The sequence below is a fragment of the Anolis carolinensis genome, chromosome 1, assembly GCF_035594765.1.
Source record: "Anolis carolinensis isolate JA03-04 chromosome 1, rAnoCar3.1.pri, whole genome shotgun sequence".
In the NCBI taxonomy this organism is placed as follows: Eukaryota; Metazoa; Chordata; class Lepidosauria; order Squamata; family Dactyloidae; genus Anolis; species Anolis carolinensis.
This window is the reverse complement of record NC_085841.1, coordinates 231,626,740-231,653,608: the sequence shown is the minus strand read 5'-3', so window position 1 is coordinate 231,653,608 and position 26,869 is coordinate 231,626,740. Positions and strand designations below refer to the sequence as shown.

The 26,869-nt window shown below is 39.1% G+C and overlaps 1 protein-coding gene across 1 annotated transcript in view; it reads right to left on the bottom strand.

Annotated features, from left to right (window-relative positions):
* Window positions 1-26,869, bottom strand: part of LOC103279158 (von Willebrand factor D and EGF domain-containing protein) — a 368,122-nt gene that overhangs the window by 247,462 nt on the left and 93,791 nt on the right. Inside the window, exons 3-5 of the mRNA XM_062966717.1 lie at window positions 18,387-18,615; window positions 15,093-15,158; window positions 12,770-13,002 (exon numbers count right to left, since the gene is read on the bottom strand). Coding sequence (XP_062822787.1) covers window positions 12,770-13,002; window positions 15,093-15,158; window positions 18,387-18,615 — 528 coding nt within the window. The remainder of the gene's footprint in view (window positions 1-12,769; window positions 13,003-15,092; window positions 15,159-18,386; window positions 18,616-26,869) is intronic.

The following is a 26,869-nucleotide window of genomic DNA, read 5'->3' as shown; positions in this document are numbered from 1 at the left end:
TATTTTTCCAGCTGAGCCCAAAGGCATGTGGCAAACAGAAGCATATTGTCTTTTTTTTAGTTTTAAACTGTATTCCCAGGCCAGTACTTTCCAGTGAAAGATATCTTTTCTCACATATTGAGCTTTCATATGGAAAAGCTATTTATTCCATTTTACCCAGTATACAAACCTGATAACGTTGTAACAGCAAGGTTTTTTTCCCCCCAGAAAGTGAGAGATTTCAGACCAATTATGTTTGTTCATACAGCAGTGATACAATTGTTATCTCCTGTGAGGAAACACACCATCTGTTATCTTAATGGCTTTCCTCCTCCACCCCATTTTTCTTTCCTCCCCCCACTAAACTGGCAAGTCCTATTCCTTGGTGGGAGGGGGGAAGAGAATGACTTGCTTATTGTGGCATGACCTTTCTTTTCGAGAAAAGGAAGAGGAGATAGAATTATCCTATGTATTTTCTACTTTCCAAGATGAATATGAATTCAGATCCACAACTGGCAGTGAAAATTAAACTATAGCAATTCTTGAAGAGGATTGGAAGTTTTGTTCATACAATAAGATGAGAATAATTTTGAGAGATGGAAAAAAGAGGGGGGGGGGGACAACGAAAATGGAACAGATCTTTTTATTCCCAAAACACTAACCCATCAGAATTCTGCCACTCATCCTGCCCTTATTCCTCCAATGTATTCTTTGCTGGATTGTGTTGCTGGACTTCAGACTGATGGAAAGTGGAGACTTATGGCTTCGTTGCTGCATGGATTCTGTATGGGTATGCATGGCCTGATTCCAAACCAGGTTTGTCAGAGAGCCAAAGAGAGGTTATTAAACAAGGTTTTTTAATAAAGAGAAGTATAATGACTCGTAATATTTTCTTCTTTAAGCTCCTCAAAACAACAGGTAGTTCTCTCTTCTTTCTCAAATCCAACTCCCTTTCAACTTCAGCTCCAATCCCTGTCTTTATCAGCTCAAAGCCCTCTCTATGTCAGCTTCAAGCCCTGCCAATGCCAATCTCCTTGTGGAGAGAAAAAGCAGAATATAAATAATCATAATAATGTGTCCTTGCAGACAGCCAATTATCTCACACCAGAAGCTATTTGCAGTTTCTCAAGTTGCTCCTGACACAAATAATAATAATAATAATAATAATCATCATCATCATCATCATCATCATCATCATCATCCCAGGTGACAGTCGCATTGACGAAAAACAACAGGAAAAACTCAGCCGCTATCAGGACCTCAAGATTGAACTTCAAAGACTCTGGCAGAAACCAGTACAGGTGGTCCTGGTGGTGATCGGCACATTGGGTGCCATGCCAAAAGATCTCAGCCGGCATTTGGAAACAATAGACATTGACAAAATCACAATCTGCCAACTGCAAAAGGCCACCCTACTGGGATCTGCATACATCATCCGAAAATACATCACACAGTCCTAGACACTTGGGAAGTGTTCAACTTGTGATTTTGTGATACGAAATCCAGCATATCTATTTTGTTTGCTGTGTCATAATAATAATAATAATAATAATAATAATAATAATAATAATAATAATAATACCCTGTCTGAATTACCCCATTACAACAATTATTGTTTCTGGGAGAATATGGGGTCCCCAGAAAACTACCATGCCAGGCTTGAGGAGTGAGGAAATCCTTTTCTTTTGTCTTTTAAAAATTAAATTAAAAATAGGATTATATAAGACAGAATATAAATATAAAAAGAAAATAATGTACATACCACAGAAAATGGGGGAAAGGATTAAGGAAAGAATAAAATGTATACATTTTTCTTTAGTGATTTGTCCTTTCATGCACTCCTCAGGTTTACTGTACAGCTACATTGACTTTTTCAGACATATTCTATTTTTTCTTTTTCCATAGAATTGTTTGTGATTGTGCTTTTAGCACTTACTTCTTTATAAAAACCGATCAAGTTTTTTCCCTTAAGCATTTATAGCCGTGAGATTCCATCCAGTAATTCCCCAAGGTTGATAAAATCAGCTTGCCTGAAAGCCAAGATCTGTGTTTGACCATACTTTTCTTTGCTCTGCCTCATAATTATGAATTCTGGCATTATATGTTCATTCTAGAAACACAACACATTTCTTATTTCATCTTGCTGGCAGAGGGCCCATCCAGACAGGCTCATATCTTGGGACTTATTTGGGTTTTTATCAGGGGCATTCAAATGATGTTTCGGAGTGCGTTTGAATAAATAGCCCATCTGACTTGGTATCTACTCTATGTTTACAACCTTAATGGCACTTTATCTTGCTCCTCCTCACTCTACATGCTATGACACTTTAAGTGAAATTGTTCCCTTGTTCCTTCTGTACTCATTTTGATTCTATTCTTGGACCTGATGGAATAATGTATTAGTCATCCTCTGCTGTGCAGAACAATTTGATGTTCCGGTTTTTAAAGTAACTATTGTGTTGTTTTTTATCTTGTATTGCATTGTTTTTAAATCTTATTGTTTTAGTGGATCGTGTGCATTGTATGCTATGTTGTCATATTCTCATTGTAAGCCGCCCCGAGTCCCTGCGGGGAGATGGTGGCGGGATATAAATAAAGTTATTATTATTATTAAAACAAAGTAATTTGGAACAAAACAGGGTTTGGCTGCTTTGTTCCAAATTAATAAAACACCTGGTAAGATCTGGATCTTATGTAAGATCTGGGTCTTAGCAGGTGTGGACCCTGTGTGGATTGGGCTTGGGGATTGCATCACACGATCCCCGGGTCCAATTCACACAGCCATCTCAGTTTTTCAGGCTGTAGGAAATTCCTCCCTCTTCCCTCCCCTTTTCCTCGCATGCCAAAATAAGTAAAAGCTAGGTTCCGTGCCTGGCTTTAGGTAGGTTTTAGGGGCTAAATTTGGGATTTGTGGGGTGGCTGACTGCTATCCCGATTACAATCGAGATAGCATCTAGCCACCCGGGAGGGAAATCTAAGGTTTGAGGTATGCTATGCAGACATAAATGTGGGTGGGCTGTATAGACAGGAATGTTGACCTTCTCTTTCAAGAGAGCCACCTGTTTGTATTTTCTGCAAGTGTAGTCAGCAAGGTTTTCTGGCAAAGAGAAGAGAAACATTGCCCACACATTGCAGCAGACAATGACAGATCCTTCTGTCTCCATTCCTGCAGTTATTTTTTCATCCCTTTCAGACTGTAATAACTCTTACTGATATGATTGTGTGCACCATGTATCACACACCACTGGCCCTCAGAGACTGAGCTCCAAAGACTGAGGGAGAAGTTATATAGAGCTAGTGGCTGCTAGCTCCATCCCTAAGCAACTCAACAGAAGCCACAGTAGGAGAAGATAATTTGCTTTAACTTGACATTTCAAGGCTTAGAATAAACAAAAGACTGGGAACAGACTGGGAGAAAAAATTGCTTTCAGCAACCTATTTGTGTAGTTCCACATAGTATTTGGAGTGGACCATACCCAAGCATTTGAATATCCCTTGTTCCTGCACTAAATAACCTCAGGGATCTACCTTTTACTGACCTCCCCCTGATGGGAGTTGCAACCATCTGGTGAACCCCATTTGGGCAGTCATGGGGACATGGGTCATGGGGTAACCTGGTACATTTATTTGGTTAAGGACCCAATCCTACCACTTTCTATGAGGGACTTCAACTAAAAGCCTATCAACTAAAAGGCTATAATGCCTTCCCTGCAATGATCACTGTCCTCATTATTTACTACCAAAAATCTCATCTTAAAATTCTCTCATACCAAATAATGTTTTGGGAAATTCTGAAATTACACCCAGTTCCCACTCCAAATGCATTGTCATTCACAGGCTTCTGGTCAATGTGAAATATGACTGATGAAGTAGATCAGCTTTAAAACTTATGCTGTGATAAAAATGTGTTAGTCTTTCAAGTACTGTTTTTGCTGCAATAGTTTACCACAGGTACCACATAGAATCTCTTTGTAGCTGACAATGTTAAACATTCCAGTGAGAAAAATCTAATAAAAAAGCAATATTGCATTCATACAGAACAGTGTAATATTCCAGGGGTCGATTTCCTTTCTTTGTGGTGGTTGACATTTCAAAGCAATATTGTTATCAATGGAGTATGAAAAATCTGCTTTAAAAATCTCTTACCAGAAATACCACTTGAACATGGAACGACAGCAGCAGGTGCTGTTTGTTTGTTTGTTATTTGAAAGATTGATTTGTTTTTTCATTTTGAAAAAAACCTTCAATAGCATGGTATCAGTTCTGAAAATGAATAAACAACACAAAGTCCTATTTTCTTGTGGTAGTTTTTGTCACTTCTTGCAAGGTGACATTCAGACTTCTGCAGAGTTATAATTTAAACACAAGGCTACATGCAATGGAGTATCAACACATAGGTAGATAGAAAGGATCAATCGATAGACGGATAGATGATAGTGTGTGGGTGTATCATGCTTAAAATATTATATTGGATACAGATATGTACAATACAATAATTTAGCTAAGCATGTAATCTGTAACTCAGCTGGTGTTCCTGGCCTCTCTAAGGAAGTTCTGGACCATGTGTTCCATGCAGCAAAGAACAACCCTGGACACCACTTAGGACAATCTTTCTACTGTCCCTATTTTAATGAGACAGTATATTTAATGTAAATATACTGTCCCATTATATTTACAGTATTATTTAATGTAAAATGGGTGAAAGGGCAAGGAGGAGGACAAAAGTGAGGCCTTCCCAGTATTCTGTCTAGCCACATGACGGGATATGCTGTGCCATTTATAGAGCCCTGTTCCATTCTGAAATGTCATTTTAAGAAGAGAGGAGCAGAATACACATAAAATCCGCTGGCTACTTCACCAACTTATGTGAGGCACAGGTTGGGAAACTTTCAAAAATGTTCTGTGCCTAACCTCACCCACCAACAGATGTATAACAGACTGATGCCAAAAGGAGGTGTTGTTATATCACTTCTGGTTTCCATGTTGGGTGATATGTGGCCTCAAAGAGGATTTTTTGTTTGTGCAGGCAGGCATGAGTAGGGTGGAAGAAATTGGTTCCTATGCCATTGTCCACACCGACCATATGTGTACCAGAATCCCCAACCTCGAATTTTTCACTGTAATTTTTCCATTTTCCTCCCCAAAAGGAAAAGATAATTTAAAACAGTGGGATGGAATTTCAATGGACCACTTCTCAAGATCAAGCTTTAAGACTGGCTATATATTATGTTTTTTCTTTATAAAAACTATTCATTGTTACAAGGTAATATCCTGTGATGTGATTCTGTAAAGGAATTTACTCTCCTGTTCATCAGTGAAATTGATCAAATCCTCAGAAGAGTCACCTCTTGGGCTAAATTGTCTAGAACACACATGGCTATTGACTTAGCTGGCCGGGGAATTTGGGAATCTAGAGTCCAAAAACTTCTTTTGCAGACTATGAATGTATGTGTTATCCAATGTCTGAAGAAAATTCTTCTCCCCAAATGGGGAATGTATGTGAGATGTGAGTTATAAGAATTGTGAACTTAAAACAATTTGAAAATATTTCTTACTTGGTATCCTTTCTAAGTTTGGATTCCTCCTCCTTTTTTTCTTGCTACTCAGGCATACTTTCCTCACAATAATCAGATATGTGTGTTGGTCACTGATCTGCAGTTTTGACAGTTTGTCACATAATTATTAAGATAGCTTCTTTCACAGGTTTCTTGCCTTCAGCTGAATATTGGCTCCTGCTCTGTAACTCAACAATCAGGCACTTTTTTCCTCCTCTTATCATTTCATCATTTCAAGAGAAAGGGGAAGGGGGATGAAAAAAGTTCCCTACAGGCTATGCAAAGATGACATTGACCGACTATACAGCGTTGGTGTTTTATTTTTCTCCTCATGTTTCTCAAATAAAATCCTACTTACCTTTCAAACCTAGAGATTAAGGGACTGGAATGTGCCCAGTTACAGCAGATGGAATTCTGCAGGAGTACAATTGGTGGCAGCCAGTAAGTTAAAGTCAATGGTGTAATGAATCTGGGCCCGGTTTTACTCTGACCTTTAAAAGAGCTATCCAAGCTGATGAACCTGTTTAGTGAATACAGCTCAGCATATTGGAAAGCTTAATGAAAGAAAGGTCAGAGAAAAATCCAAATAAAGCCAACTGACATAGAAGCCCATGGCCACCATGGTTTTGCAAGGGAAGTAAAGGACTGCATAAATGTGTCAAAGTCTGCATTTCAATACATGCTTTGAGAGAAAAGAACATGTTCCAATATGTATTGTCCAGTTAATTAAAAAAACATATTTTGATATTTTTTTTTAAAAAAATCCCAGGTTCATTCATATAGAAAGGGGACAACATTACAGGTAAAGGATGCCAAAATGGCCTAGATGGAAAAATGGATGAATTCAAAGCTGTGAATGACCTGTGCTTCTGAGGTTTACCAGAATGGGACTATGCATGTCTCTGTAGATGTGGGTGGGTGGGTGGGTGTAACAGCTGGAGATCAGGCTCTCTACTTCTACACATCTATACACATAATAAAAGTGAAAATCTGTATGTATGTATGTATGTATGTGGCACGGGTGTCCGTACACACTGACAGCCTCTGGCCTCCACAAACAGGTTATCGTTCCCAGTGCTGAGGAGCCACCAAGTCATTCTCTCCAAGGACATTGCAGGTTACAGCAAGCACATTCCAGTGTTCCTTTCTCTTTCCATTTGCATGACCCCACCCACTGCCTCTCCCTTAACCCTTTCCTACCCTTTCCTATGGCACACAGCAACTGAACATACAAGAGAGAGAGGTTTGGGGAGAATTCAACCTAAGATATGAGCTGATATGACCTGATGGATTCTATGAATTAATATTGATTCGAACGCGGACTGGCTCTGACTTCGGCTCGAAACTTCCGCTCTGGGTCCCCCCTGGGGAGAAGAGCGGTATATTAAATAAATAAATAAATTCACCGTAATGTATAAGAGTTGTAGGAACTAGGATGTAAAGTTCACCTGCAATCTAAGAGCACTTTGAACAGCACCAATGATGGACCTAGAACTAACTTGTCACACAGACCCAACATGGCCAACTGTAAATACTGGCAGGCTTTGCAGGTGATTGACCTTGGCATCAGAGAGTTATAGTTTACCTGTATTCAGAGAACACTGAACTCAGCAAGTGATGAATTTGTACCCAACTTGGCACACAGGCCCAAGATGGCCAACTGTGAATACTGGCAGGCTTTGTGGGTAATTGACTTTGGCATCAGAGATTTATGATTTACCCATATTCAGACAGCACTGAACCCAGCCAACACTGGATCTGGATCAAACTTGGCACACATACCTAACATGGCCAATTGTGAATACTAGTGGAGTTAGGGGAGGGTAGACCCAAGATGTTTGGGAACTGTAGTTCACCCACATCCTTATGCATTTTCTAATGGGAGCATTCATTCAAAACAACAGGACAGACTGAGTTTTTTCTAAGACATAGCGTAACGTAGGACCAAGCTGATATGACCTAACATCAAAAACCAAACAAGGCCCTTTTCAAATAACCCAGGCATCAATGAGTACCCAACCTAGTCCAAAATAAAAATTACCAACATTATTTTTCAGCACTACACCAGCCAATGTGCTATAGTGGCTTGTAGTAAATTCCAATATGTCTTAGGATTTCCTTGGTCCATTTTTTAACAAGTCAATTGAAAAAGGTTTGAGGGTGCTATGTGGGCAGAGGTCCCCTTAGATGAGATTTTCCCCACTCTGCCGTAAATGGAAGGCAGGGATTAGGGGATGGCTACTGCTACTGGCTGCACTGGTTTATCCAAGTCCTGCCGAGCCGTGGTGCATCTGGACTTAACAGGGCAGTCACACAATGGGGTTATCTTGATAAAGTATTAATTCCTAAGTATCAAAATCCTCCCAAAAGCAATGGTTTTTATATATGTAAATTTACTGCTCTATTCTCAAAGGCTATTATTGACTAGCTTGACCTTGAAGGAGGTGGGGGTGGCAACTGCTGACAGGAAGCTCTGGCGTGGACTGGTCCATAAAGTTATGAAGAGTTGGAAGCGACTGAATGAATAAACAACAATAAATATTGAAAGGGAAGACTTCCTTCCATTTCTCTCTACAATGTAAACTAATCAAATCTTCTTTGAATACAAATGCAATGGTAAGTTCATTTATTCTAAGTGACTGATATATATCTGTACAAAGCAAATGGGGGCCGGGGAGGGGGGGAGGGGAAGCAATTTTGCACGTCACCTCACTGCATGAACTTTTGAATTGCTGTGCAGAGCTAAACCTGGCTGGTTTCTTCATCACATCCTGCTTTCTTAGCATTATCTCTTGTACATACTGTGCCTGCTATAATTTACAGATGGCTGTACCTCCAGGTATGGAATGACCTCTGTCAGTATAATCTAAACAGGTCTTGGGACTGTTACAGTTTCAAATCAGATGAAATGGTTTATGTTGAGTATTTACTATGGAAAGAAATTGCCATCTTATAGGTTTATTTATTAAAGCTGCAGCAGTTTGGCTAACATTTTGCTGCAGGCATCATTTCTCCAACGACATAATTGGAACCTAAAGTATGGAGAAATTTGCTCTTAGAAACATTATGAAGAAATGGCTGTGGCTATTTAATCTAAAGAGATGCTAATAAAAGTTCAAACCCAATTGGACTACTAAAGCTCAATGACTCTATTAAAGCTATGAGTATAAACAACATCTTGATGGTTATTCTGTGTTGTGTGTAGATGATATTATCAAGGGGGTTTAAAGGAAAAGAAAGTAGTACTGATGGATATCAGTCACCTAGAAGCAGAGTTTGACCTTTTTTCACTCTCTTTAATTCATAGTGGTCCAGCTTTTACAGAAATAAAATGATACGTAGATGCTGCTCCCAAGAAATATAATATATAAGTAACAAAACTAATGGACTCTGTTACTAGCCACAGACATCTTATTCTGCAATACTATCAGCATAAATGGATACATAGGATGGACATTATAGCAAATTTTTTGCTCATGATGTTCAGATGGAGGCCGAGTTCTTGAATTGGAAGATATATTGTATTGCATAATATTCAAATCCACTTCTCTTCTACTGTATTCCCCCCGTCCCAACACAACCATTTCCTGAATAGTGTTGAGCATGGAGAACAACAGCAAAGCATCTACTAGAAGCTTGCACAACAAAGGCACAATTCCCAAGACCTCTGATACCAAATTCTGACCTCTAGGATGACCAAAATATGAACTACTATGGTACGCATTATGCCATCACAGTTCACTAACAGGCTACTAGCAAATGTCCTCAGTAATGAAATCATACCAGCCATGTTGCAATGCAGATGATATAAAAAAGCATAAGGTCTAAATCAGGGGTCCCCAAACTAAGGCCCGGGGGCCGGATGCGGCCCTCCGAGGTCATTTACCTGGCCCCCGTCCTCAGTTTTATAATATAATAAATTGTATATACATATAATATTGATAATAATATTATAATGTAATACAATATAACACTAATAATAATACCATATAATAATATTAATTATATATTCTATATTACATATAATATTACTAATAATATTACAGTATAGTGGTATAGTTAAATATAGTAATTATATAATCCTAATATTGTGCTATGCTAATAGTATAATATATTGTATGTACATATAATTTGTAAGCCACTCTGAGTCCCCTTTGGGATGAGAAGGGTGTGATACAAATGTAGTAAAAAATGCAGTAGATAAATAAATAATAAATAAATACATTTTAGACTTAGGCTCGCCCAAAGTCTGAAATGACTTGAAGGCACACAACAACAACAACAACAACAACAACAACAACAACCCTAATTAACTTGACTATCTCATTGGCCAGAAGCAGGACCACACTTCCCATTGAAATCCTGATAAATGTATGTTGGTTAAAATGGTTTTTATTTTTAAATATTGTATTGTTCTTTCATTGTTCTTGTTGTTGTTGTTGTTGTTGTTGCACTACAAATAAGACATGTGCAGTGTGCATCAGAATTTGTTTGTATTTTTTTTTTCAAATAATAATCCGGCCCCTCAATAGTCTGAAGGATTGTGGACCGGCCCTCGGCTTAAAAAGTTTGAGGACCCCTGGTCTAAATTATGTGTGTGCTGTTTTAATATGTTCAAAGTACTGGACATATTAGACCTCAAAGTCTTTATCATATCACTGAAAAGTAGTATTATTACTGAAATATTGCAGAATGGATATGATTGTGTATTGAGGGAGAGGGAGAGGGAGGGAGAACTGTTTGCCTAGCATATTAAAAATATGCTAGGTTGTACAGCAATTAGGCTGGAAATGTGGGAATAATAGTCTTGATATTATTTGGGTTGATCTGCAAAGTTATGATAAGCTTTTCTCAACTTATTTGCATTTTGTTATGGCAAAATACCATCTTGGTTTTTTCAGTGCAATTCCACATTGAAAGGAAAACTAATTATGGAGTGCCTGAAGCGCATGTCAAAAGTAAAACACAGCTTGTAAGCCGTTAACCTTTCCCCACAAGGACAGGTTTAGTATTTCAGGTAGAAGCTATACAAACCCAGACCCAGAAACAGAATAATAGAAACATGGAGTTTTAAAAGAACACATGGGCCATCCAGCCCAACCCCTACCATGCAGGAATTATGAAACATGCCATAACCCTTTTTTGGGGGTTGTTGTGTTTTCTGGGCTGTATGGCCATGTTCCAGAAGTATTCTCTCTTGACGTTTCACCCACATCTATGGCAGGCATCCTCTTTTACATAACCATGAAGAGAATATCTTCATTAGGACCAGAGAGGAATCCCTTTCCATCATGATCTTTTTTATGAGTGTTCCCTGCTGCCATTTACTTTTAGAAATGTAATTTGCTACCATATCTAATTTGACCATTTTTTTTTTCGTGTCAGGAGCAACTTGAATTGCTTCTGGAGTGAGAGAATTGGCCGTCTGCAAGGACGTTGCCCAGAGGACACCCGGATGTTTTGATGTTTTTACCATCCTTGTGGGAGGCTTCTCTCATGTCCCCGCATGGAGCTAGAGCTGATAGAGGGAGCTCATCCACACTCTCCCCGGGTGGGATTCAAACCTGGCAGCTTTCAGGTCAGCAACCCAACCTTCAAATCACTTAGTCCACTACGCCATCTGGGGGCTCCATAATTTGACCATAAAAGTGTTTCTCGTGGAATAACATTGGGCTACTCTATAAGAAGCAGATAGTTTCATTCTTCTGGCAAAAATAAGTTTTGTTGAGTTTCTTTCCTCAGGAACTGCATTCTCTCTCAAGTCTCATTCCTTCATATCCAACTTTTTTTCTTTTTTAGCAAAGAGTACCTATAAAGATGACCTAGGTTTCACTATTGGGTAAAGGCCAATGAGACATTGAGCTCCATCGAAAGGAGTATAATGTATAGATAAAGGGAAGTAATGATACACCTCTATTCTGCTTTAGTCAAACCTCACCTATGTCCAATTCTGGGCACCACAATTTAAGCTGGAAGGTGTCCAGAGAAGGGCAATTAAGATCTAGAGACCATGCTCTATGAGGAGTGGCTGAAAGAGCTGAGTATGTTAAGGTTGAGAGGAGAGATTTATTGCCACATTTAAATATTTGAAAGGATGTTATAAGGAAGAGGGAGCTGGATTATTTTCTGCTGCCCTGAGACTAGGACTCGGAGCATTAGGTTCAAATTACAGGAAAGAAGTTTTCACCTGAATCTTAGAAGGAGCTTCCTGACTGCAAGAGCTGTTTAACAGTGGAACTCACTGCCTCAGAGTGTGGTGGAAGCTCCTTCCTTGGAATAATAATAATAATAATAATAATAATAATAATAATAATAATAATAACAACAACAACAACTTTATTTTTATACCCCACCCCATCTCCCTGAAGGGACTCGGGGCGGCTTACATGGGGCCTAGCCCGATAAAACAATCAAATATCAATGAGGCTAGTTGGCCATCTGTTGGGCTTACTTTGATTGTACCTTTCCTGCATGGTAGGGGGTTGAATTAGATAGATTATGTGGTTTCTTCCAACTCTGTTATTCTATGATTTTATGAAAGGGTTTATTCCAGCTCTAAATATTTTTGTGAGGAGTTTTTTTTCCGTAAGAAATTAGGGATACCAAGCTATGGCTTCACTAAGAAATAAATCTACATGTGGTTTATGTAAATTGTATAATTTGGACATTTAGTGTGCTTTTGTGCAGATTAGTTATCATATACACAATTTCCTGAATATCAGTGGCAAATGTTGTCCAGAGGTGACGGAATGTTATTCTGGAATCTGGCTGGTTTCCTGAGTCTACATTCCATGATTAAGTCAATGGCATATATTTTTAAGTCAAGAAGCATAATACTATAGAGCAGAAAGCCTAAACTGGGTCTCCATTGCAATAGTGTTGTCACAAAACACAGTTATTGTTAATCATATAAATGAATGCCTTCCTAGCTACATTTTTTATATATATCAGGACTGTGATATATAACAAAAAAGAATGTTCCGATAAATAAATTGGAGACAGTACATGCACTGCAGATAATGTATTGGGATGCTGGGGATTCTAAACTTGATAAATAGTATTTAATAAGTCTCCTTTAAAATATACTCCTGTTTTGGCATCATCTTTTATATTCAGGCCAAATTCAGACTCAGGAGAACAAACTTAATAAGAGACAAACCAAAAAATAAAACTACAGCAGGATTCAGTTCCTCTCAATGTTTGACCTTGTTTTTCTGAGTTCAAGAAAGCATTACCGTATCTCCCAATCTGAAATTAACTCCATCCATCTCCACATAAGAAAGTGTCTGCAATGTTGTCTCATGATGAAGCTGTTCTTTCATGCTGGATGTGGAAAGGCGTGACCAGACCACCATGTAGCCCATGGAATAATCGGAAGGTGCACTGCTGAAAATGCATTTAAGGTAGGTACGGCCTCCCACAAGCTCAGGAGCGACAACTGGCTTTAAAGATGGATCCTGTAATTTTCCTGGGCGGAAGGCAAAAAACAGATGGTTGCATGAGCTATCTAAGCTGGATCACCAAGTTAAAACAAAGCAAGTAACTCTCAAAAATATACAGAGAAAAAGTAATTCTCAAAAATAAAGAGATATTTCAGGGACAATATTTCACCCAAATCTTCCTCTACATTGATAAGCACAGAAAGAGAGAGGTCAAATAGTTTTAAACTAAAAGTAAATTGAGTAACTAAAAGCAACAAGACAATGAAGAATGTCGAGAGATTTTTCCAACTATTGGAAAGCAACAGATGAGGAGTTATTCCTTCTTTTGCTGAAGAACCTTTCAGTGGGTGGGGATGAATAGTATATATTTCTTTCTGTTCTCTTTGAATCAGCATCTTGAGGCCTCTGCCAAAATGTCATGAGTAAACAACACTCCACCTCCCTCCTAGCAGCAAAGAATCAGCATTTCAAATGTGTGAATATATCCAAATGGTATGGCTGCTAAGATCAAAAGTGTGCTGTACTAAAATGAAAGCACCATTCGAATACAGAAATACTGAACGTGTTGTAGAAGGTAAATATGTTAAATTCAGAATGAAGGTGTGTGCAGTATGTTGTGTGCAATGTGCAGTAAATATCCCACTGTTGGAATGAAGAGGAAAGCAATTATAGTATAGTTCTCAGTGCCAGACCCATATTTGCAATGCAGTGGAGCAGATTTGAAGGGGACACAAAAGGTCCTGGGAGTAGGGGAAATTAATTCCAAAAAACCCCCTATTAACTTTGCTCCTTGTCCCATTCAAACTACAGCTGAATCAAGAGCAGTCCCTTCAACTCGCAGGACTAATTTGACCCACATAGGTCTGGATTTGGTATACAGAGGCTCTGGGTATTCCCCACCAGTTTTCAGTCATATTATCCCCTCTTCACAAGAAAGAGATTGCCCACTATCTATAATCAGTATAGGGATACATTTCATTCATCTGGGGGGGGGGGGGAGCTCCGGTGGCCTAGGGGATAAAAGCCTCATGACTTGAAGGTTGGGTTGCTGACCTGAAAGCTGCCAGGTTCGAATCCCACCCGGGGAGAGCGCGGATGAGCTCCCTCTACCAGCTCCAGCTCCATGCGAGGACACGAGAGAAGCCTCCCATAAGTATGGTAAAACATCAAAACATCTGGGCGTCCCCTGGGCAACGTCCTTGCAGATGGCCAATTCTCTCACTCCAGAAGCAACTCAGGTTGCTCCTGACACGAAAAAAAAAATCTAGGGGGGAAGGATGAGAGCAGTACATTCTTCAAAGATTGGTTCCTGATCAAAATACTAGCTGGAAAAACGTCATCTAGAAGGGCTGCCAGGAACCCATTGATGTGAGAGGGCATGACTAGCACCCTGACAACATCTGACCCACATAATCTAATAGAACTAGGTTTGGGCAATCTGATTGATTTTAGTTCTCTATCTTACAGTGCAAGAGGGATAAGGACATCTGATGTATATACCTAAGATTAAGGTACAGTGATAAGTTGGCCATCCCCACTCTCTGTACTTGTATATTTATGATTTTACTTGAACAAGATGTATACTGTATATTGTGTTTTGATAAGGCAATTGGCTGATCAATAAAATCATTTCATTTTGTTTAGTTTAGTTCTTTATCTCTGATTTGAAGAATTAAACTAACAATCAATTAACCATTTTGAGTTACAAGAGAGTGAATTTCAATTGAATATTAGAAGGAATATCTTGAAAGTAAGAATGGTTCTGCAACAGAGTGATGATGAGAACTGAGCATCTTCCCAAAAGAAACTGGACAGCTACCTGCTGGGGTGCTTTAGTTGGAGATCCTGCATTTAGCTGGGTTTTGGACTCAATGGTCCTTACAACTCTGTTTCTATGATTTTTAAAGAGATTATTTTGATTTTATGCTACATATTTATGTGCTGAGATCAAAATCCTCCAACTGAAGTATTTTTTTCACTTTGTATTCCCATCCTATAGGTCACCCAAAAAGGCTGCATGGGCATTGTGGAATGACTTTTTTCTACCTTTGGATCCCAACAACTGTAGTGTCCAAATAAAAGATGAACTTAATTTGTAGTAATGTTATAAAATTACCTTGAAATATATCTTCTAATTCCATTTCTGCTGAACCAAAGTAGTTTACTTGTGATTCTTCAACAACTAAAGGAATAAAATAAGATTAGTATGGCACCGTGATATAATGAATTAGGGTCTTAGGATTATGTTCTCTTTATTTATGGATACATAAAATACAGGATACCTGCAGGAACATGTCACTTATTGAAGGCATATGTCTTTGTATGCTTATATACACAGCAGTGAGAATCAAAGAAGAGTATTGGTTTTGTGTACATCTCAGGGAAACAGTGGGTCACATTCCATAGGGAGAGAAAGAATATTGGCTGGAATCCTGTTGGTTCCAGTTACACAATGAATCATGTCACTATTCCACAATTCCACTTACCAGGCAGCAGCTGTTGAGATTGATAGGAGTTTGTTCCCCTGTCATTTGTGAAGCATCTGACTGGCAGAGTCACTCACTCCTGTAAGCGATCTCTAGTGTGATTGTAGTGACTACTTCCTGCTAAATGGGATTGGGGAAATGTCATGGTCCCTAAGTAGTCACTAAACTAGTGATTATAAATACTCAAGATAAGTGCATAACTACAGGTTATATACTTGTAATTAGTATTAGCCTAGAAAATCCCACCATTAACTCTTGCTTCCTGGTTTCAGATACATAGGAAGAATAATATAGTATAATAATATAATATAGTATTAAGAATTTTGTGCAGTTTCTGCATAATATTGTAAGAGGCCAAAATGCTTCAGGAAATGTTTCTGCATGATAATATAGGCTACATTTTGCAGAAAAAAACATCTTACTTACAAAAATGCACACAAAAATACACACAAGATGGATATTTTCTGCATAACAGTACTCCTACAAAAAGAAAAAAAAAGCATGCAAATGTCTAAAAACAATAAAATTTTAATTCAGAACACCACAATTATCCCACTGGAATGTGTATTTCTATGCAGAATAATTTCCAGAAATATTTTGGGATGCAAGAATATTTGGTGAGAAAAGCAAATAAATAAAGTGTAAGTGTAAATCTTCCTTTGAAATCATTGAGATGTAACTGAACAACTAATGGGTACAATGCCATTAATACGTATGCTTTCAACTTTACAAAGCACAAGCAGAAACTTCATTCCCTTCTTCTATAATCTAATAAACAGCACTGAGCCCAAAGAAACAGCAGAAAAGGAGAAAAGAAGTGTAGGCAAAGATTGTCGGTAAAATAATATGTAATTGTTTCAATTACACATAGTTTGCTTCATTAGAACAGTGGAAAGGAACTAAAGAGGTGTGCCAAAAGCTTCATCAAAAAGTAGAGATTTTAAAGAAGTAAAGTCAGATATCTTCACACTGGTATTTTATGGAGAGGCTCCAAGCACAAGAAACAGAAAAGGAAAAATAAGGAAGGTATCATTTCAAGGATAAACCTGACTGCAATTCTAAGTGTAATATCTGATTTGTCTTTCTATTCATGCCAAGAATTAATGGGACAGCAGAGAAGGTTTGCCAGTGATGAGAAACAGCTCTATGTAGTGGTGAACAGAAAGGGAGAAACAGTGGCTTCTGAGAAAGTAGTAACTGTAGTTTTCCTTTTGCTGAATCCATGAGAGCTAACATGTACTGTAAGATTCAGGAAGCAGAGAAATAATTCTCCGTGTCTCTAGGAGACACCTAAAGGAGAATCATTTCTTGCAATCTATATGCACTTGAACACTCTGAGTTCAGGAGGTGTAACAGAGCGAATAAGGAATCATTCTGCACTATCCCTTTTGATCCCTAAGTGCACAACACAATCTAGAACTCTTCCAGTAAGGTCATTGTGATTTCTAATGGAAAAAGATGTAATGAATTGGGCAAAAGCTATTCCTCTATTTCTTATCTCTCACACCTCCAAAGCTTTCCCATTTCTCTTTCAGCAGTGCAAACCTAGAGATATCTGTTCAGAAATAAGACCCACAGAGTTCAGTAGGAGTTATTCCTAATATATAAACCACTTCTTCACAAAGAGATAAAATCGGCAGCATGCACTGACTTTAGCCCAGGTCACGCACAGAGCCAACTGGCTCCCATCACATGATGCCGTGCTGGCTCCGTGGTTGAAGGAGGGCAGAGTTGGTGCATGCCACCAGCAGGGCAACACGGGAGAGCTCTGGTGTTCCCATACACTTTATGGGGGGAAGCGGCAAGCACTCACATTTCCCCCATGTGATCGCCCTCATTTGAATCCGGGCGATGTGAGGTGTGGGGCGCCAGATTCCTCACACATTTATATGAAACAGCAGGCCACCGGCTGCTGGCCCTCTGGTGAAATTGTAAGTCTCTACTTATAGCAATATAAAAATAACTTAATTTTTGTATGCTGCCTCCATCTCCCCAACGGGGACTCGGAGCGACTCACAGGGGGACAAGCCAAATACAAATCACATAACATCATAAAATCAAACAGTTAAAACAACAAGCATCACATTTAAAAACAAATTATACAGGTCATAGTTTAAAAACATAATCAAGAGCAGGAAATATAAACAATCATCCACAGCATTAAAAGGTCCAATATGGACATAAATGGGCAAACAATCAAACTGATAAAAAGAGTGTCTATATCAAAATAGAACATACATCAAATAGACAAAGCAGGTAGGGAAGATAAATATGGGATGGAAATCAAACTATAACATGACAGGGCAAATTTTGATGTGGATAAGGGCCAGGATATAACGGATTTGTCTAATTGAATGCACGACAGAACATCCAGGTTTTTAACTGCTTCCGAAAGACAGCGAGGGTCAGTGCTAACCTAATCTCCCTGGGGAGGGAATTCCAGAGCCAGGGAGCCACCACAGAGAAGGCCCTCTCCCGCATCCCCACCAACTGCATTTGCGAAGGAAGAGGAAGCGAGAGAAGAGCCTCCCCAGAAGATCTTAGAGATCACACAGGTTCGTGGGGAAAGATACTTACATTACATTCCTCTTGTAGACACCACCATCAAACAACAAAAAGAATAACAGCAATAACAAAAAATAGATGTTAGATTTGTAGTTTAACCAAACATACTAGTAAAATGTATGTATGAGGGTAAACTAGGTAATTATACCTTGGCATTATGCTGTAGATAAAATTTTGCCAAAGTAACAACAGCTGTTCATTAAAAATATCTTGGCCACTTGACAATGTATTAGCTACATTGCCTGCCTCTTATCGGGAGCAAAGCTTGCAAATTCATGGGCATCTGTACTGCAATAACAAGACCTTTGGACGTTTAGCCAGAGAAGTACCAACAATTGCATTCATAAAGAGCAACCCACCTTCTGCACAGTAGCCCATACATCCTTGAGTTGGTTGCAAGAGATAAACTAAGAACTCCCCACAGTGTCTAACTGATATGGGTATCCGGAACAGACAACAATCTTTGGTACTTCCGTAAAAGAACTGCCAGGTTGCACAAGCTGTTAATGGCTTTCTCTCACCAGGAAGTGGAAGGGAGTCGTAATCAAGTGACAGCCACACTGGAGCTTGTGTTCCACATTTGTTCATCTGTAGAAAAATATATACACTTTCAATTAGTTGTTTGCATTTCTTCTGGATACTGTGTGTCTTTTCAGTGTCTTTCACGTCACCAATAAGATGGAAGTCTAAAACAAAAGGAAATAAGGCAGAAGGCACAAATCCTGCTCCCATCTCAAGTTCTCACCAATGAGGGCAGATACTTGCAGTCGTCAAAAATCAGGATCGTCATAAGATATTATGCTGCCAAATAAAAAGTACAAGTTCCCATCTCCATTCCGGATAGAAAAACTGCTTGGACTACTTCAGCAGTAGAGATTCAATTTTTCACCAAATTAGGAAGCAATGAACAGTTTTAGCCATTTTCTTCGTGCTGTGAAAATGTCTGCACAATTTTCAAATAATATTCACAGGTTGGGACTTATTTTCTGCAGTTTTCTGTGTAGAAAATGATGCAATTAGGGACATCTTTGCAAAATTCACACATTTCCATTTGCAACAAACAGTTTTAATAAGGAGATCACTTACTAAAGACCAGGACCCTGCCATTTAATCAGTAAGCAGCTATGCAAAAAGATCTTTTAATGAGGTATATATGCTGCACTTTGATTCTTAGTGTCATATTTTCAAATGATTGTATTTTGTTTAAAACAATTGATGTGTTTATATGAAAAAGAACCCTATTGTGTGGTTGCAAATGTGTATCTATCACAGTTGCGCAGCTACACAGTGACCCTGGTTTGTCTCCTATCCCTTGTTTATTGGTAAGTAGTTGCTGAGATCAATGAAGTTTGTTTCCCTTATTTTAGGAGGCAGCTGGCTAGCACTTCCACTCTTCCTTCTCATTGGAAATTGCCTTTGCAAGTGGCGGAGGTGGGAATGTCAGTCACCTCCTTCCAAATTGACAGAGGAATAAGCTCCTATTGACTGCAGAAGCTGCTTCCTGGTAAGTAGAATTAAGTGACATTCATGGTCCTTATGTGCCCTCTAAACTAGGAACTTTGTATGGATAATACATGTCAAACAATTATGAATCTGTAATTCCACATTATGACTTTGTAACTCTCCAACAGGATTTCAGCCAGGACCATTTTCTATACATAGATAGATAGAGTCTGTATTTCACTGAATCTAAGGAGCCTTTGAATGCATGGTGACCCCCCCCTTTTAAATTTCAATTTTAGAAAAAAAAGATTTTTAAAAAACTTTTAGAATTTTTTTAGAATTTACTCTGTACGTCAATACCTTCTAAAATTTCTTCTGCCATCCTAATATCTAATCTCAAAGGAAGGGAGTGGGGAGGAAGGACTCCAACCTCAATGACTCTGCTAGTCCCCACATTTTTGTCCTCAGACAATTTGGCTGAGCTAAGCACCTCTAAGTGTTGCTTTCTGCTGCTATCCAATAACCTCACAGACTTATTTTGAAAACACTCATGCAGACAAGATGGTTTCTGGGTTTCTTCACATTTGAAATCACCCGCAAAACAAGTGAATATAAGGCACCATTCAATCTAAGGTGCACCCCTTTTTTGGAGGCCATAAAATGGGAAAAGGCGTACCTTAGATTGCATGAAATATAGTTTGTAGGGGGTGAGTGAGTTTTAATTCATGTGCCTTACAACTTTGAGTCATCTTGGGTACCATTTGAGAGAAAGATGGAACATAAATGAAATAATCTCAGTATTTGTTTGAAGACAGTCAACCATTGGCTTCCCTCCATTTGAGACCAAAGTATAATTAGCCAAAGATTTCAGACAGAATTTGACTGCATTGCTACCCTTTCTCATCCACATTGATTATAAATTATCTACTCAGTATATATTAGGGCCGGGCTGTGGCGCAGGCTGGTAAACAGCTCCTGCAATAAATCACTCTGACCATGAGGTCATGAGTTCGAGGCCAGCCCATGGCGGGGTGAGCACCCATCAATTAAAAATAAAATATAGCCCCTTCTCGTTGCTGACCTAGCAACCCAAAAGATAGTTGCATCTATCAAGTAGGAAATAAGGTACCACTTATAAAAGTGGGGAGGCAAGTTTAACTAATTTACAACATTGGAATAAGGAAGTGAGGAAGTGCCATCAGAGTGGATGATGAAGCAGCTGCTCCCCCCTGTGGCCAGAATCGAACATCCCCTCAGGAGAAGGTTAAATTGCCTCTGCGTCTGTCTGTCTGTTGTCTCTGTCTTAATGTGTTTATGGGCATTGAATGTTTGCCCTATGTGTGTATAATGTGATCCGCCCTGAGTCCCCTTCGGGGTGAGAAGGGCGGAATATAAATACTGTAAATAAATAAATAATAATAAATATTACATCATAAGCTTATTGGCAAATGTTTTAGTGCTTAGTAGTCAAAACATTCTCAGTTTAAACTTTTAAGAGGTCAGTGTTGGAACATACCAAAAATAGAATGGATCTGGATAACTTGTGCTTCAGGATTCCCATATTGGCAGTTCAACTCTCAGTTTAATCTGAAGCTTCAAGGAACATTTCATGGTGCTAACTTTATTTAAGTCATAGCATTCATTACTATGGAGAGCTTCTTTGAAATTTGTACTAATACCCAAAGTCACCACCATATGGACACTACCAACCACAACTATGAAATACCATCTCCTTCATGAGACTTTTCAGAATTTGAGGTTTTCTCAAGATATCCAATTTTGTGTCCACCAAAATAGGCCTAGTTAAAGTGTACATAAATATGGTTTCCATATACTCTATTTTACAGAAGAGAGTTCTTTATGTGAAAAAGTGCTAAACCATGCTTCTTCTTTTGAAGGTATTCCCTATTTGAAGAGATGACCAGTCCAAGTCTGATTTAAAGATAAAGAACCATAAGGAAGGAGATTAACAATTTTGGAGCTGTCAATCAGCAGTTAGTAACTAAATAGCAGACCCAACAGGCATATAAGGCAGTTGGTCATATGCTTCCTCACACAAGTGAGATGTAATGTACTACAGTGTAATTCTGATATTATAAAAATGGCTAATGTTACATCTATGCATATCAATATCTGCAATTTCATCCAATTTCTTGTCTGTTTTTTATGCCAAGTGCCTAACCTACATCTAAGACAGGATTTTCTGCCTAGCAGCCCCTTGACAATGAAGATCTTTCACAAGAGAAACCTGGTTAACTTCTATTCTGTATGTCCTTTAAAAAACAATTTACAATTAGCTTTAAAATGACTTTAGTCTGTTTTAAAGAACATATTCCATATTTTATCACTTCATAATTTGCTTTGGAAACCACAGTGCCCCCAAAGTAATTGATAAATATTTTTAATAAATAAGAGAAAATAATGAAAGGCCAAACACTCAGGCCCCTTCTACACCGCTCTATATTCCAGGATCTGATCCCAGATTATTTGCTTTAAACTGGATTATATGAGTCCCTGCTGCCATAATCTGGATAAGAAGGTAATCTGGGATCATATCCTGGGATATAGGAATAGTGTGGAAGGGGCTTCAGATAGCCATCCTTTCAATGCAAGCCTGACATTAGCTTACTATGTTTATAATTTTCCTCCTTTCGTATTTCTAATGTGACTGACAACAGAATTTATGCAGGTTAGCCTAATCATATTTATGTCTTCAAAACTGTGGCAATGAAAGAAATATTGATTGCTGTATACATTTCTTGACTTTGCGATTGCTTTATATATTTCTTGCAATTGTTTTTTATAACTCAGTGGAAGTTTGTGAGTCTGTTATAGATATGCTTATATCTAGATCGATAGATGAGACACATTTTCTATTTGAGAGCATCAAAAGCAACATGCCCCCTGCTCTCCAGGGAAGAGAAAGGTAAAGTGCATGTCATGGGCTATAAAGCTCTCTTTCTCTGCATGCCTCAAAGTAAAGCCTGAATGCAAGAGTATAAACTCATGCTTCTCTTGCTATTTTTTGTTTTGTTTAGGAGTGGATATATTACTTCCCAGACATATCACACTAAAGACCTAGATGAACATACTTTCAAGTATGAATACCAAATATGCTTCTATACGTGTAGAGCAATAGCTAGTTTCAAAACGAGTAATGAAACCCCTTTTCCAGATACTAGAGTTTTGGTTTTACCCTTATAAAATTTCTAAGTCCACTAAAATATCAATCATATTTATTTTTAAGTTAGCCCTTCCCTAAACCTCTGTAAAGGAGGGACTTGCTTGAATGCAAGGAGAAGCAAGTCCTTGGGATGCATGAAGCCACGATATTGGCAACCTTAGCTGTGGAGTCGTTAAGCCTGGTCCTAAGAGACATTGGCTTCTTCGTTTCTTCCTGACATGGCAAGTTCACTTCTCACATAATAATTAGGCAGAATATTTCCAAATGATTTTCTTGGATTGTTTTCTTGGACATCAATATCAGCATAGCTTTCCTGGATTGTTCCAGTCAGGCATGTAGTCGGGGGGGGGGGAGGGGCTTGAAATTCCCGAAATTCTCAGGGTGGTCCGCGAGAAGGCCTTATACTTACGATTTAAACTGTTTTGTCTATTCATATCATGATCTGATCACCATGTTCAATATATCCCATATGGATGGGGGTATTGGGATAACGATACGAAAGGTTTGCTTGGGTAGATCCTGTCTCACCCAGACTCAGCCCCCCCCCCCCCCCGAATCAAAATCCTGGCTACCCTACTGGTTCCAGTGTTTAATTAAAGCAAGCATGAGCAAACTCTTTTGCCTTGGGCCACACACACTGGGTGAGGAGGGCCCAGGCCTGGAAAACAGCGGGGCCAAGAGATGACAGGGCAGGATCCAGGTCATTCTCAGGTTGTCCTCCCTGCAGAAGGACAAGGCTGCCCACTCCATCCATATGCCAGAAGGAAGACAAGACATGCGGCGACTACCCCAACCCTCCTTCCCATCTTCCTCCTCCAATCCTTGGGCTGACCTCTTGGCATTATGCTGGGAGGAGGGAAAGACAGGTGGCAGCTGAGAGTGCTCTAGAGGACTCTCAGCCACCGCATGCCTTCCTCAAGCTGTCCTTTTTGCCTAAGAATGGGGCCGCTGGCACCATCCTTATGCCAGGAGGAGGGCGAGACACAGGGTGGTTGGGAGAACTTCAGAGGGCTCTCAGCTGCTACATGCCTTCCTCCCACATCCTTTTGGCATAAGGATATGGTGGGCCGCTGTGTCCTTCTGGAAGAGGACAGGGAAAATGAAGGGGGTCTGAGGCAAGCACCAGGGGCTACATCTGGCCCCCAGGCCTTAGTTTGCCCATGCGTGGATTAAGGTCATATTATGCATGATGGTTGATTAGCTTCCAATCCATTAATACAGAAGCATGAAAGGAGACTCTGCATGTGCTTGCACCACAGTTAGGGCCCTTCCACACTACCCCTATATCCCAAGATCCGATCCCAGATTATCTTATCCCAGGTTATCTGGCAGTGGGGACTCATATATTCACTTCACTTCACTTCTTCACTTCACTTTATTTCTTAATTAGTCGCTCTCCACCAGAGTGCTCCGAGCGACTTACAATTTAAAATATCATTCCACAATATAAAAACATTCAACATAAAAACATTCAACATAAAAACATTCAACAGTGACTATTTGGCAAATTAGATCTGATTTATTTAAATGCACAACCAAACAGCCAAGTCTTGAGTGCCTTTACAAAAGGTCACAACTCCGACATTGCTCTAACATATGGAGGCAATTTAAAAGTAGGTAATCTGGGATCAGATCCTGGGATAAAGGGCAGTGTGAAAGGGCTCTCGGTTGCACTAAAGACTCAATTGATACAACCTATATGAAAGTGCATCGATTCTTTCACAGCTGCTTTTACGGTAATGTCGCATTCCAACAGGTTTCTAGCCTGTGACCTTTCTAATGATCACATGATTGACATTTTTCTGGAATTTAAGCAGTGTTTTTATATGTTCTTGATGCAGATTTTTAAAAATGGACAATTGGTGCAACGTGTAACCACATGTGATTTGTCATTGCAACCACTCATAGTAAAATTAGCCCTGGCTTTTCAGCTGTTCAATATTTGTGGATCATAAACTAAGAAAGGGGAGGGCAAAACTACATAAAAACACCAGGAGCATTATTGTCCAAATATTTTACTGGCTAAAAAGGGTCTGAGAATATTGGCTAATGAATAAATGAAGAAGAAATCAAAAGATTTAGCCATACAAAATTGCATGCACAAAAGCTTTAGAGCATAAAACGGTATACTTGAAAATAAACGTAGAAAACTTAGCTAGCTTTTTTTTTCTAAAAGAGGAGCTGTTAAATGTTGTAGAGAACACTTGCCCTCTGTAAGTAACTTCCAAATTGTGCACTGTTCCACCTCCGTTTTTTGTGGGCCATCCTGCTTCAGTGAGACTGTTGAATTTGAGTGTAATGTCAGGTTTGAAAAATTATTTTTTTTAAAAGAAGTCATTTTTCTTTTGGGCAACTCCGCTGGATTTCTTAAGCAGCAGCCGTAGCTCTTTTGTAGCACAAAAATGGATCTTGGGTATGACAGCAGGGTGAGACGGGAGGTCACGGTATATGTTATGCTTGCTTCATTGTAGTTTTGTCAGCTGAATTTTACCTAGCAGCCCCCAGGCTAAGAAGACACCAGAAAAAGTAAAAGGCTGTCTGAGCAGTGAGGGTGAAGCAGCGGGAAAGAAAAATGAATGTTTTTCATTTGGTAAACTATATTTAGTTTGTTATTACTGTGTTGTGTGAAAGGGAAAATGCTTCAAGTAATATGAATAATAGAAAATATTCTCAAAACTTGATTCACACATAGCTTTTTTATTTGAAGCAACTTCAGCCAGAATTCTGTAACAGTTACTTAATTAAGTATAATTAACTAAGCAATCTTTCCTCCCTCAACTTCCTCAAAGCTTGTCCTTCACCCTTGATCTAATTGCCAGCAGAGTGGGATCACCTTCTCCCCATGCAGCTGATGCTTGTTAAAGTAGTTTGGAGGAGGAGGTATGATTGCAGCAGTAGTTTCAAAATCATAAGTAGCAATCCTAAATATGAAACAGTTACAAATGAGTAAATCTAAGTAATTGTTCTATATTCATGATCAATACATAGTCATAATTGGGGCACAATTGTAACTTCCCCTCAAACCTTTTTTTTATGTGGCTCAGCTGCATGTAGAGGTCTATTCCATTATTGATTTGAGCATGGATGAATAACATTTAGAGAAAGGTTAGGCCAAAGAGATTACTTAGGGGACATCTATGCTGTAGAATTAAGGGTGTTTGACAACACTTTAATTGCCATGGCTCAAAGTGATGAAATCATGAGAGTTGTAGTTTTATGAAGTCCTTATGTCTTCTCTGCCAAAGAGTGCTGGTGTCTCACCAAACTACAAATTCCAGGATTCCACAGCATTGAACCGTGGCAGTTAAAGTGGTGTCATACTGCAGTAATTCTACAGTGGTTCACTAATATGTAACTGATCGGGGATTCTAGCCATGGTAGTTGGTTTTCCTGCAAAAGCAGTTGTATGGAAACAATTGGTCAAGGCATCATATTAGCAATCATATTTGGACATGTAAACACTAGGGTTGTGCTTGGATTCATTTAAAAATTGTCTTTGGCTTATTTGGCTGATTTGACTTATTTGAACACTTGTAATGGCAAGGGCTCCACCACAATCTTCTCCCAAGTTTGGGGATTTGAGAGAAACAGCAACTCTTAGGTGGGTGGGTGTGCTTTTCTTTAAAAATATTAGGGTGTCTCTGAGCCTCAACTCATCCTTTTTAGCTTCTTCTCTCCTCTTCTTATATTTTTATCCTACTTCCCTGTCAAGGACAGAACGCCACAAGGTTCAAGATAACAGAGTTTATTGGATTACAGAACTCAAAAATGCCCGTAAAATACAAGGGCCAGGCAGTATTAGCCTTTAGGAGCAAAAAGGGGCAAGGAAAAACGTTCAAAAGATAAACCGGATTAAACCGGAGTTTAATCCGGGTAAAAACAAACTGCTTGCTTCAGCCTGGGGATAAACAAAACAAAAGCCGAGGAACAAAAGATACAAAAGAATGCAACTAATTGGCAGCAGATTCCTCTCTGCTGCCAACACTGTGCTTAGAGTAACTTGCGTCGCTCCCACACACACAGCAGACAGGATTTCCAACACGAACAGATCAGCCAAGGATTGTAGCAGTAGAGTAGACCCAGTTCCTTTCCGTAGATCAAAGCCAGAAGCAGACGTTTGTAGATTCCAAGTCCAAGAAGGGGGGAAGACAAGCCGTGATCAGTTCAGTCCGAGTTTTCAAAACAGGAGATGGCGTCCGTCAAGAAGACGACGGA